The sequence below is a fragment of the Thamnophis sirtalis genome, unplaced genomic scaffold (genome assembly GCF_051295495.1).
Source record: "Thamnophis sirtalis isolate CommonGarterSnake01/CBP01778 unplaced genomic scaffold, rThaSir2_p1.2 scaffold_2, whole genome shotgun sequence".
In the NCBI taxonomy this organism is placed as follows: Eukaryota; Metazoa; Chordata; class Lepidosauria; order Squamata; family Natricidae; genus Thamnophis; species Thamnophis sirtalis.
The window spans coordinates 51,980,686-51,994,881 of record NW_028261382.1 but is presented as its reverse complement, the minus strand read 5'-3'; the positions used below and the strand labels follow the sequence as shown (position 1 = coordinate 51,994,881).

Here is a 14,196-nt window from a genome sequence, read left to right as displayed (position 1 = left end):
CGGGGGCTTTTCCAAGAAATCTTACAAAGGTTCAACATGTATAATACAAGCTAGCCTCTGTTTTTTTGTACAATCATTTATACAAATTTGAATAGAGGTCAAAGCACGTGAGGAAGGAAATCAACCACTTTCACAACAATGGCACTTTATGTTACTGTATACTGAATTCCCACCCACCCCTTAAAAAAATAGTCAACCAAGATAAATTATAACCATGGGTTTTCTCCTTAACTTGAAGATGGGGTTTGAAAGCCCCAGAGCTTAATGCTTTTCCAGAAAACTGGCTGTAACTTGAACACTTTTCCAAATTAAGGAGAAGGTGGCCTTTATACGGGGAGAATTTTAACGACACTTTCATCCTGTACACCTTTTTGTCTTATTTCCACCACATGCCTTCACTCTGTTGCTCGAATATACAAAACGGTATACAAAACCTTCCCAACCCCCCGTAAAAGTATTCCATGATTTTTCCCCTCCGCCCCTTCAAAACGGGGGGGAAAATACATCCATCCGATCGGTCGTGTCTCTTCCGAAGTCTGCTCTCCTTCCCCCCCACCCCAACCTACCCCTCCCGCCCCCCCCGGGACACCTCGGAAACATTTGGCAATGCGAAACCCAAGTCAAAAACGCCGGAGATGCATTTGAGAACTTTGCATAAATAACTTTTTAAAAGGGAATTTGTACAAAAATAGTTTTGCATCAGGTCAAGATGTAACGGGAAGAAAATAAACAACCCCCCCCCCCCTCCAAACCAGAGTTCCCGTAGGCGGAAAAACGCAAGGGAGGCTTGCAAAAAAAAAAGTCTTCGTCCAGGCAACTCCGGCCGCAGTTCCGAGTGGGCGTATCCGTCTCTTTTCCCGGCACACGGAAAACCCCAGGAAGCAAACAGCCCTCCAGAGCACCGAATTGCTAACCTGGCGGCATTCCCACGCGGCCCGGTCCGTCGCGTGTCCGGAAGAAAAAAAAGCATCTTCCTCCGGTCCTTCCACCTCCCCGCCCTGCTTCCTTCGCCTCCATTTACAACACTGTCTTTGCAAATACTAACTCAGCTTCTTCAGAAGTTTCTCTTCCGTTTGGCTAAACTGGACGCTGACCGACATCTCGGCGATGAACTGCTCGCAGCCTTCCCTGCTGACCAGCTTGCAGAAGCGGAGGTCGATGTGGCAGATGCTCCCGCAGCGCTTGAAGTACGACAGGCACTGGTCGGTCACCTTGTTGCAGTCTGCAAGCGGAACGGAGGGAGGGTTAGCGATAGCAGCGAGGCGTATATACCGCTTCCTAGTACTTTTACAGCCCTCTCTCAAGCGCTTTTACAGAGCCAGCCTCTTGCCCCCAACAATCTAGCTCCTCGTTTGATGGAAGGAGAAAAGGCGGTCAACCTTGAGCCGGTCAGGTTCGAACTGCTGGCAGTCGGCAGAATTAGCCTGCAATGCTACATTCTAACAGGGAAGGAAGGAAGGTACTTGAGAGACCGCCTGCTGCCAATTACCTCCCACAGACCCATTAGATCTCACAGGGTTGGCCTCCTCCGGGTGCCATCTACCAGCCAATGCCATCTGGCTACTACCCTGGGGAGGGCCTTCTCTGTGGCAGCTCCGGCCCTCTGGAACGAACTCCCCACAGGGATTCGGACCCTCACCTCTCTCCAGGCCTTCCGAAAAGCCGTCAAAACCTGGCTTTGCCGGCAGGCCTGGGGGTGATGAGTTCCCTCCCCTCTCGACATGTATGGTTGTGCGACTGTTGTCTACTTTTATTATTTGTATTATTATTATTATTATTTTATGTTCCCCTTTTTCCCCCTTGAATTGTTCGCCACCCTGAGTCCTCCCGGAGAAGGGTGGCATACAAATAATACAATACAATACAATACAATACAATACAATACAATACAATACAATAGCACTTAGATTTATATATGGCTTCATAGTGTTTACATCCCTCTCTTAAGTGCTTTTACAGAGCCAGCCTCAGGGTCGAACTGCTGGCAGTCGGCAGAATTAGCCTGCAATAGTGCATTCTGACAGGGAAGGGAGGAAGGGCAATAGCACTTAGACAAATATTTTTCTCTGGGGCTGTTTTAGTTGGCAGGTGGGCCACTAAAATCAAGATTTTAGTGGTCCACCTGTCATCGATATAGTTTACTTGGACTTCAGTAAGGCATTGGATAAGGTAGACCATAACCTACTACTAGATAAAGTAGAAGAATGTGGGTTGGACAGCATCACCACCAGATGGATTCGTAACTGGCTGACCAACCGCACTCAACGTGTAGTCCTCAATGGAACTGCATCCACATGGAGGGAGGTATGCAGTGGGGGACCCCAAGGCTCTGTTTTAGGCCCAGGACTCTTCAACATCTTCATCAATGATCTGGATGAGGGGATAAATGGGGGAACTCATCAAATGTGCAGATGACACCAAGCTGGCAGGAATAGCCAACACTCCAGAAGACTTAAGGCTGAAGATACAGAAGGATCTTGACAAACTTGAACATTGGGGCACTATCTAATAAAATGAAATTCAAGGGTGGAAAGAATAAGGTTCTACATTTTGACGAGAAAAACGAAATGCACAGGTACAGTACAGATGGAACCTTGCTCAATAGTAGTAACTGTGTGAGGGATCTTGGAGTCCTAGTGGACAACCATTTAAATATGAGCCAGCTGTGTGCAGCAGCTGCCAAAAAAGCCAACACAGTTCTAGGCTGCATCAACAGAGGGATAGAATCAAGATCACGTGAAGGGTTGATACCATTTTACAAAGCCTTGGTAAGGCCACACTTGGAATATTTGCATCCAGTTTTGGTTGCCATGATGTAAAAAAAATGTGGAGACTCTAGAAAAGAGTGCAGAGAAGAGCAACAAAGAGGATTAGGGGACTGGAGACTAAAACACATGAAGAACGGTTGCAGGAACTGGGTATGTCTAGTTTAATGAAAAGAAGGACTAGGGGAGACACGATAGCAGTCTTCCGATATCTCAGGGGTTGCCCCAAAAGAAGAGGGAGTCAAACTAAGGGATGCAGAAATCTTTTCCAAGGAGACTCTACATGTTGAATTGCTCCTACCTCTCAAAACAACCTCGGTTAGCGAGTCCCGCGTGGTGGTGCCCACCGCCGTTAACAAGTTGATGGACTGGTCCGTGACGTGATTACAGAAGCTGAGGTTAAGCTTGGACAGGAGAGGCATATGCCGGATGATCAGGCGCAGGGAAGCATCCGTGATGTCCAAGCCGGACAGGCGGAGATCGGTGATGTTCCGTAGCTTGCTTCGGTTGTCGATCTGGCCTGCGCGAGTTAAGCGGAACCCCTTGTTTATTATTTCATCTGCGGAGGCCGTGATTCAAGAGGTAAAGCCACGCAAGACCTCTCAAGCTCCTAGGCTGCTCAGAGATTGTCACAATGAATTATCCTTCCCGTGAAAATATCGCGCAAGAGAAGACAAGTTAAAAAGAGGGTTGGGTGGACAATATAGGTGGGTAGTTCGTCCCATGTTTTTCAAAATGGGCCGTTTTAAGAGGGGTGGACTTCAATTCCCAGAATTCCCCATGAGCCCCCTCCTCTTAAAATGGCCAACTCTGAAAACCGCTCTGCTAGCCCATTCTTTTTAACTTGTAGCCCAACTTCTGAATAGGATAATTTATAGACTTAGATAGATAGATAGATAGATAGATAGATAGATAGATAGATAGATAGATAGATAGATAGATAGATAGATGATATAGATATAGATAGATAGATATAAATGATATAGATAGATATAGTTAGATAGATATAGATAGATAGATAGATAGATAGATAGATAGATATAGATGATATAGATATAGATAGATATATGGATAGATATAGATAGATACATAGATAGATAGATAGATAGATAGATAGATAGATATGATATATAGATATATAGATAGATATAAATGATATATAGTTAGTTAGATAGATATAGATAGATAGATAGATGATATAGATAGATAGATAGATAGATATATGGATAGATGATATAGATATAGATAGATATAAATGATATAGATATAGTTATATATATATAGATAGATATATAGATGATATAGCGATAGATAGATATAGATATATAATCAATCATGCCACACCCACGATTCTACTCTACCCATTTCCTCTGCCCATTCTTTTTTTTATTATAAGAATTTTTATTTTTAAAACTTACACAAACAACACATAAAAACATAAAAAACGTCTTCCAGTTACATCCAGCATGTCGATTGGTTACAAAGCTTTTGTGCATCACCTCCACAGTCCTCACTTACAATTTATACAGAATCTCATATTATCATATATATATACACACACACACACACACACACACACACACACACATATATATATACACATATATATACATATACATATATATATATATACATACATACATATATATACATACACACACATACATACACACATATATACATATACACATATATATACATACATACATACATACATACATACATAGTATACATTATTATTGTTAATCATTTATTTGGCTATAACTATTATTCCTTCATTTTATACGAGATAGTCTAAATTTTGAATTAATTTATATTTTAATAAATCCATCGCATCCTCCTAAATCCATCCAATAATAGTACATCTTTGTATTATATTCTATGTCATTCCATTGTCCTTGTATTGTAAAATTCTCAATCATATTTCATTACCCTAATTTTTTTTGTCTAACCGTTGATAAAATTAAATCCCATATCTTATAAAATTGTTTATCTTCTTGTTCTCTAATTTCAAATGTCAATTTGCTCATTTCAGCACATTCCCATTATTTTATCCTCTGCCCCATTCTCGAGGCCATGACGAGACACACGCACACAAATATGGGAAACCTGGTAGCTTTATTCTCTGGGTTCTCAAGTACCCAAGTCTTGTTGCCGGAGTCCCAAATTGGGAATACGAACCTGGTCGGTTGTCAGTTGGGGGCGACAGGAGGTCCCGCATTTGGGCATCCTTCAGGCCTTCCACCCACTGGCTGTCCAGCGTTCGAAGAAGGGGGCAACTGGAGCTGCAGAGTGCGGACACGGCGATCCACGAACATCCGGCCAAAAGCAGATCCCGGAGAGCTAGTGGGAGGGAAGGATGCAACCTTCAAAAGTGGCCATTAACTTCAAGACAATCCTTCTCCTTCCTCTCTCTTTCCCGCTGCCGTTAAAGACACCCAACGGAATCAAAACTCCCAAGGAAGAAGGCATATTCTTCAAAGTACAGATTTATTGAGTCATGGTGGCGCAGTGGTCAGAGTGCGGTACTGCAGGCTACTTCTGCCGACTGTCGGCTGCCTGCAATTTGGCAGTTCGAATCTCACCAGGCTCAAGGTTGACTCAGCCTTCCGTCCTTCCAAGGTGGGTCAAATGAGGACCCAGATTGTTGGGGGCAAGAGGCTGACTGTCAGCTTCTGCTTTGCTCCTGCTTCGGCTGCCATTGAAACGGGGATGGAGGGGGCATGGTATTTGGGAGGGGAATCATCATGTGCTGGAGGAAGATTCTAGACGCTGGACTGACCATCTCATTGCGCATGTGGAGGAAGGGAGTTTCCCGCCAAGGTTAACTGTCCAGCGTTCCACCCTGGTGATGTTTTTCGAAGATATCTCCCACCTGACAGTTGGGTGAATTATAATTGGACTATGGACTGGGGTGCCAAGGGGAAGGGATTGAATTATACATGATATTCTTTGCTTTCGCGCCTAATTAACCAGATTCAGCTTAGCTTCGCTACTGTTCGTTTGTAATTAGTAAAAGTACACTTAATTTCTAACAAATGGGAGTTGAGTGGTTTCTTTCCTGATTATTAAATGAAGCAGCACCTGACACTGACTCTGTAAACCGCTTAGAGAGGGCTGTAAAAGCACTGCGAAGCGGTATATAAGTGTAAATACTATTGCTATATTGGTTGGTGATGGTTATTCGCCTTCCTTCTTCCTCTGTTCTGTTCTATTCTATAATGTGAATGTGGCCACTGGAGAAGAGAAACACCACCATGACAATCCAAGCTTTTAGTGTGTTACTAAACTGTGACTTTGAGCATTGGGTGCTTTCAATCTACTCACAAATCCCTAGGCAGGTACCCTGGCCGATACCTGTGCACACCCCGATAAAAAGGCGATCCCAAACTCACGTCAATCATGAAGCAGTATATAAGTCTTAAGTGCTATTGCCCTTCCTCCCTCCCTCCCTCTTAGAATGCAGTATTGCAGACTAACTCTGCCAACTGCCAGCAGTTCGATCCTGACTGGCTCAAGGTTGACTCAGCTTTCCGTCCTTCCGAGGTGGGTAAAATGAGGACCCAGATTGTTGGGGGCAAGAGGCTGACTCTGTAAACCGCTTAGAAAGAGCTGAGGTGGCGCAGTGGTTAAATGCAGCACTGCAGGCTACTTCAGCTGACTGCAGTTCTGCAGTTCGGCTGTTCAAATCTCACCGGCTCAGGGTTGACTCAGCCTTCCATCCTTCCGAGGTGGGTAAAATGAGGACCCGGATTGTTGTTGGGGGCGATATGTTGTCTCTGTAAACCGCTTAGAGAGGGCTGAAAGCCCTATGAAGCGGTATATAAGTCTAACTGCTATTGCTATTGCTATTAGAGAGGGCTGGAAATCCATCACATGGTCCAATCAGGTCACAGTCCAAGGGTCATTGGTCACAGATCCCATGTCAGGCCTGCCACACACTTTCCATTATTCTACTCTGCATTTTCTACGGTGGGAAAACGGGAGGGGGGATTGTACGGAGTGAGATGAGGCGTAGCCATAACAACATTCTTTCTAGAAAGCCAAGGTCGTCCTTTGTCTTTGAACCTCTGTGTCTGACTGGAATTGGATGGGTTGAAACTGCCAGCATGGCACTGGGAGATTGGACTATGGGGTGGACTTGTGGGTGTGTGTGTGTGGGGGGGTGCAAGATCTTGAACTTTCAACTGGGTGGGGAAAACTAATAAAATTGGAATTTTGAGGAATGATTTGCCTCGGACTCTTGATTTACTTTTGGATGCTGTTTGGAACGCTGGAATCCCACCCCCTTGGCACCTGGTGAGAATGTCCTTGGTTCTCAAGAGGAAAGAATTTTGTTTTGGCTACATTTCCCCCAGCTATCTTTGCCTCCCCCACTGCCGTTCCCACAGCTCAAGGTATCTCCACTGCGGCAGCCTTGAAGGTGCCCGGGATGGGGTGGGGGGATGGTTTCTGGGTTGACAGAGAAATCGCTATCCATGAGCCGAGGTGGCGCAGTGGTTAAAAGCAGCACTGCAGGCTACTTCAGCTGACTGCAGTTCTGCAGTTCGGCTGTTCAAATCTCACCGGCTCAAGGTTGACTCAGCCTGCCATCCTTCCGAGGTGGGTAAAATGAGGACCCGGATTGTTGTTGGGGGCAATATGCTGACTCTGTAAACCGCTTAGAGAGGGCTGAAAGCCCTATGAAGCGGTATATAAGTCTAACTGCTATTGCTATTGCTAAGGTGGGAGCTACCTGGAAGCCGGGTGATCAACCAGCTCAGCTGCTTTTTCGAGATGTTTGTCCAGCTCAGATCCAGTGTGACCGGCTGCCTTCGGATGATACCGCTCAGCATTAGGGGAGTGATGGATTTGCAATGGTTGAGGTCTATTTTGGTCCACAGCCGTTTATCGCAGCACCTGGAGGAGAGCAGAGAAGACCGCATCTCAGAAAGAAATACAAGGCTTGAAATACAAGTGTTGCTAGGCTTACGATGACCTCAACAGAGCCCAACGTTCCTGCTGTGGAGCGAGACATTTACAAAGTGGGTCTTGCCCGGCTTTACGACTTCCTTTGCCTACGTTGCTAAGTGAATCGCTGCTGATAAAAGTTAGTAACCCGATTGTTGAGGGAATTCGGCTTCCCCCTTGTCAGGAGGTCGCAAAACGGGATCGCGGGAAACACACTGCAACCGTCATAAGTTCATGCCAGTTGCCAAGCGTCTGAATTTTGAGGTTGCAACCGCATTTTGTATTCTACGGCAACGAAAAGAATCTTCTCTTTCTTTTTATTTTAGACTCTTTCCCCCTTTCCTTTCTCATCTTTATCTCATCTTTTGTGTTTTATATTGCAATAAACTCCCGTAAAAGCCCCCCCCCCAAAAAGAATAATGCCCATGTTTTCCAAACCCCAATGAATTCCCGCCTCTCTTAATCCTGATCAGGGTCCTGCCCTCCAGTTCCTAAGGGGTCCTCTGATCTTCCCAGTAAGGGACTCCCAATCCCACCCACCACCACCCCGGTTCCTAATAGAGGCCTCCCCTATTCCTTACCACCGATTCCAGGTCCGACAGACCCTCATACAGACGCAGAGTTCCCTGGGCCGGAGGTAGCCGAAGACAGCCATCCACACCTCCCTCTGCATCACGTGGGCCGCCCCATCGTCCAGCAGGAGCGAGTCGGGCGGGGGGCTGATGGGGGGCGGCCGCACCACGTGCCGCTCCATCTGCATGCACTTGGGGGGCGAGAGGGAAGGAGGGGGGCGGGCGATGGCCCTGGGGGTGGGGGTGCTGCCGCGGAGGTTGGAGATGAACGGGTGGCGGAGTTCCTGCGGCGTCCCGTTGAAGCCCTTGGTGAGCGGGTGCAGCTGCTCCGGGCCCAGGTGGTGCTTGGCCTCCTCGTTCTCACTCTCCGGCTCCGATTTGATGGGTTGGTGGTCCTCGTTGGCCAGGCTGTTCTCGGTCTTCTGGATCTCCTGGTTGAGCTCCTTGCTCAGTTCCTTGCTCAGCTCTTTGTTGGGCAGGCGAGCTTTCCGGCGGATCTTGAGTTTCTTTTTCTCCCGGGACTCGGCGCCTTCCGAACTCGGCCCCGCGGTGGGCGAGCTCGAACGCGACTGGTCGCTCTCCTTGGTTTTGGGAGCTTCCTCCGGGAAGACCTCTCCCCCTTCTTGCTTGAAGCGCCGCAGGGGCTTGAGGGCAGCCACCCGGTCATCGGGGGTCTTCCACGAGCGCCTCTAGAAAGGAGGAAGAGACCCGGATATCAAAGGAGAGAATCCATCAACGAAGCGAGATTCAGCCGGTTCGCACCGGTACGGACAAACTGGTAGCGGCAGCTGCGGGAAGCTCCGCCCACCCACCCACCCTGACGTAATGCACATGCCCAGGAGGAGGTGCTTGTGAGCAAAGCGGTAAGGAAGGTAAATGAGTCCCACCACTGGCGCTAAACCACCGCTGGAGGGCTGGGGAATTCTGGGAGTTGAAGTCCACCCCTCTCAAAGTTCCCAAGTTGATGCGCAAAATATACATTGCAACGCTTATTGCAAACCCTCTCAACTATCAAACGACAACCCGGCCTTCACGTGGTGCCCCCCGTTCCCACCAATCGGGCTCTGTCGACCCTTGGGATTGGCATCCCCTTGGGTATATCCAGCCGAAACAGCTTCCATGGATCGCCGTAACAGTGGCGTCAAATTTCCATGGAAGTCGCCTATACCCACGATGGGTGAAGAGGCGTCAAGTCAAGTCAAGTCAAGAGGGACGCAGATAGCCCTCGGCTATCGGCCACAGTCGAGCCCAACAAGTTCTGTTGCTGAGCGAAACATTTGTTAAGTGAGTTTCGGCCCATTTGATCACCTTCCCTGCCAATGTTGTTAAGTGAATCGCCGCGGGCGTCCAGTTAGTAACACGGTTGTTCGTTGGATCTGGTTTCCCCATTGACCTGGCCCGCCACAGGGTTCACAAAATAGGATCACGTGACCCTGGGACATCACAACCTTGGCAAGAGCCCGAATTTTAATCACAAATTTTTAACATTAAGAAGTCACGTTTTTCAGTGCCATCACAGTCACTGTTGCAAGTTGAGGACTTCTTGTATAAATCACTGCTGACCCCTAGGGAAGATTGGGGGAGGAGGGAGGGGGCGGGAGAAATCCATACAGATGAAGAAATTACCTTTTTCCTGAACAGCTTCTCTTCTTTCCCCAGTTTTAGCTACGGAAGGAAGGAAGGAAAATGTGTATTTTATTTATTAGACGTCACTCTTCCCACGTGTCGCCTGGGGGAATTCTGGGAATTAAAACCTGGCCAAGCTTAAAGTTACAGAGGTTACGAAACACTACCCTAGATGGCTGGCTAGTTTAAAGGTAAAGGTTCCCCTCGCACATCTGTGCTGGCCGTTCCCGACTCTAGGGGGCGGTGCTCATCTCCGTTTCAAAGCTGAAGAGCCAGCGCTGTCCGAAGACGTCTCCGTGGTCACGTGGCTGGCGTGACTCAACACCGAAAGGCGCACGGAACGCTGTTCCCTTCCCACCAAAGGTGGTTCCTATTTTTCTACTTGCATTTTTCACCTGCTTTCGAACTGCTCGGTTGGCAGAAGCTGGGACGAATCACGGGAGCTCACTCCATTATGCGAGCGCTAGGGATTCGAATTGCCGAACCGCCGACCTTTCTGATCAACAAGCTCAGCGTCTTAGCCACTGAGCCATCAGGTCCCATTGGGCTAGTTTAGAAACACACATGTAAACCTCTCCCACCTGGTCCCTTTCAGATGTGCTAGAATTGGTGGTGGGTGAAAGGGAGAGGGGGCAATTGGGGGAAAGTGAAAGCAATGTCCTTCAAGGTCACTTCCCAGTAAGAAGGCAGCCCCAGGGCCGCTTGACCGTTTCAAAAAGCATCTCCTCTGAAATTGATAGGACAGTGCGGGGGAAACCAGCAATAGGAAGTGCCTAAGAGCGAGTTTTGGCGCGCGAATTTCAGATCTGGCTTTGCTATATTGTATTCCTTTAGTAAACAAATGGAATCCAGGATCTTTCTTGCTTAGAGGTTCAAGTTGAGGCAGGACTGACAGGTGGCTAGGAATTTTTTTAGATTCATCCATCTCTGCAAATGTGTAGCCAGGAAATTAAAAGGAAGGACTCCCTGGAGAAGAGCCTCGTGCTGGGAACGATGGAGGGCAAAAGAAGAAGAAGGGGACGACGGAGAAGGAGGTGGCTAGATGGAGTCACCGAAGCAGCCGGCGTGAGCTTCAATGGACTCCAGAGGATGGTGGAGGACAGGAAGGCCTGGAGGAACCTTGTCCATGGGGCCGCGATGGGTCGGACACGACTTTGCAAGTTGGAGGAAAGGATCGTGGCTTATAGGGAGGGGCAAGACAGTGACCATTTTTACTAGGGGGGTCCCAATTGCTGATCCCTCCCCCTTGTACCCTGCTTCTTCTAAAGAGGCACCTTCTCCTGCCTTTTCATGAGCCGAGGTGGCGCAGTAGTTAAATGCAGCACTGCAGGCTACTTCAGCTGACTGCAGTTCTGCAGTTCGGCGGTTCAAATCTCACCGGCTCAAGGTTGACTCAGCCCTTCCATCCTTCCGAGGTGGGTAAAATGAGGACCCAGATTGTTGTTGGGGGCAATATGCTGACTCTGTAAAACCGCTTAGAGAGGGCTGAAAGCCCTATGAAGCGGTATATAAGTCTAACTGCTATTGCTATTGCTATTCATCCCAAACACCCAAGGGGGAAACGGGGATTCCCCAGTCTTACCCGCTTCCTCATGGCTGGCTCCTGGGGTTTCTCGAATTTCCGCTTGCGGCGCAGGTGGGCTGCCTCCGAGGACTTCTTCCACACGAGAGGGTCCGGGGGCGGCTTCGGGGGCCGCTCGTCGGATTTCTTGCGGGGCGATTCCTCGCACTCGACTTTCCTCTTGGGGGCCTCGGGGACAACTTCCTTGCTCTCTCGGTTGATCTTCTGCTCTTTCAGCAAAGACCCCGGCAGGTTGGAGGCGTATTTGAACCCAGGGCCCCGCTTTTGCTTGTACGCCAGAGAGAGACAAAACACACAAGCAAACTTTATATCTTATGCCTTTTTTTTCTCTCTCTCCCATCTCCCAGAAAGGGTCGAGTCTCTCGCTAAACAGGGGGGAACATTGTCTCGTTCATACATTACAGGAGGGAACTGTTGTGGCCTGCCAGCTGAACTGGCGGCACATTCGGGCAGTGAGGAGGGTTGGGGAGGAACCTGGGCCAGTCCTGGAGTCTGGGGAAGGCTCTGAGGAGGGATCTGTGTCGGAGGCAGAGAGGGGGCCAGAGCCGTCCGACAGTTATCAGCTGCCTTCGGAGTCAGACATCAGTGAGGCAGAAGAACAGCTGGAGCCTGTTCCCAGTGGGCGCATGCGCAGAGTTGCGAGACGAAGGGAAACAGCTAAAGAACAGGGGTCGACTTGGGAGTAAGGCCACAGGGGGGATCCCTGGGAGGCTGCAACCGTCGTAAGTGTGAGTCAGCTGCCAATTTTTGAAGGTTGATCCTGGGATGCTGAACAGCCATGTGGAAAAAAATATTCCAATGTCCTATTTATCCAGTTCCATTGGAACTTTGTGAATGGTCACTAAACGGACTCTGGTTTTTTTTTAATGTTGCGTGAGGTTCCTGGAGTCACTCAAAGTAAGTAGCTGGCCATATAAATTCTCTAAATAAGTAACAAAATAGACCGGCCCTCTTTCTCAAAATCTCCTTATCAGATTTCAAGTGCTGGAAGTCCCAATATCTTTCGAGACAAGCTTTTATATATATATATATATGGGAGGGAGCATACTGCTTCCCTTTTCTGTCTATCGGTTCACTCTGGGAGCCATCCAGGCAGAAAGCCATTTTTTTTAATGTTGCCTTTGTTTTATATATGTGTGTGTGTGTTTGTGTGTGTTTGTGTGTGTGTGTATGTGTATATATGTATATACATACACACACACACACACACACATATGTATGCTCAAATATGGGAGGAAGTTCACTGCTTCCATTCTCTGTCCATCGGCTCATCACAAGAGACCATCCAGACAGAAACCCAATATTTTTACTGTTGCCTTTGTTACATTTGGGTTGGGTTTCTGTCTGGATGGTCTCTTGTGACGAGCCGATGGACAGAGAATGGAAGCAGTGAACTTCCTCCCATATTTGGGCATACCAGGGGTTGTGACTTTAAATATATACCTTTCTCCCTGGCTCAAGCTGATAACGGAGGAGAGCCTGTGGCTTAGTGGTTAACACATCTGCCTAATATGTAATACAGCCCAGGTTCGAATCCCAGTAAGGGTATGGCTAGCTGATGAGAGCTAAATAGCTTGAAATAGATCTATACTAGTCTCCCTTTATTTATCAGCACAAATACAACATATTTAGATATTTAGATAGATAGATAGATAGATAGATAGATAGATAGATAGATAGATAGATAGATAGATAGATAGATAGATATAGATGATATATCTATATCTATATGTAATTAGGGTATGGCTAGCTGATGAGAGCTAAATAGCTTGAAATAGATCTATACTAGTCTCCCTTTATTTATCAGCACAAATACAACATAGATATTTAGATAGATATTTAGATATTTAGATAGATAGATAGATAGATAGATAGATAGATAGATAGATAGATAGATAGATAGATAGATAGATAGATAGATAGATAGATATAGATGATATATCTATATCTATATGTAATTAGGGTATGGCTAGCTGATGAGAGCTAAATAGCTTGAAATAGATCTATACTAGTCTCCCTTTATTTATTTATCAGCATAAATACAACACACACAGACACACACATATATTGTAATTTCATTTCAAAGTTCTGGCATCATCAACGACCTCGGGGCCCTTTCGTTAAAGATCTGCGCCCGGGGTGTGTGGGTGTCCGTCCAACTGCCCAATTGTTAAAAAAAGGTCATACTTTGAGGTCGAGAGAGACTCAGTTGACATGAAAAATGCATGAAAAAGGAATGTTTGTTTCTTTTCCCCCCCCCCGGGCAATCCCCATCATTGCTGTAAAACTCACTTTCCCCGTTTTCCCAGCATGGTTGCACTTGGGACATTCCCAACAATTCGGAAGCTCCTCGTTCACCACGCCGTCCGATTCCCGCACCTGAGAGAGGGGGAAAGGGGGAGAGAGAGAAAGACAGGTAGAGAGAGAGAGAGGAAAACAGACGACAAGAGAAATTTTTGTTTACACAGGCAGGGGTTCCTATTCCTATTCTATTCATTCATCCCGTTTACAAACTTCCCATCTCCCTCCCAGAGAAACCCATGACAGGCAGCCCTCGACTTACGACGATTCGTTTAGTGACGGTCCGGAGTTGCAACGGCACTAAAAAACAGTGAGTTATATGGCCTTCATTCACACACACACATGGGGACGTGATCAAAATTCGGACACTTGGCAAACCGACTCGTATTTATGACGGCTG

General features: G+C 47.2%; 1 protein-coding gene across 1 annotated transcript in view; it reads right to left on the bottom strand.

The window, feature by feature from the left end:
• Positions 1-646: 646 nt before the first annotated feature.
• KDM2B (lysine demethylase 2B) overlaps positions 647-14,196 on the bottom strand; it is a 61,259-nt gene continuing 47,709 nt past the window's right edge. Inside the window, 8 exon segments of the mRNA XM_087705508.1 lie at positions 647-1,222; positions 3,067-3,285; positions 4,947-5,108; positions 7,501-7,664; positions 8,297-8,976; positions 9,914-9,952; positions 11,496-11,771; positions 13,788-13,874. Coding sequence (XP_087561634.1) covers positions 1,041-1,222; positions 3,067-3,285; positions 4,947-5,108; positions 7,501-7,664; positions 8,297-8,976; positions 9,914-9,952; positions 11,496-11,771; positions 13,788-13,874 — 1,809 coding nt within the window. The 3' untranslated portion in view covers positions 647-1,040.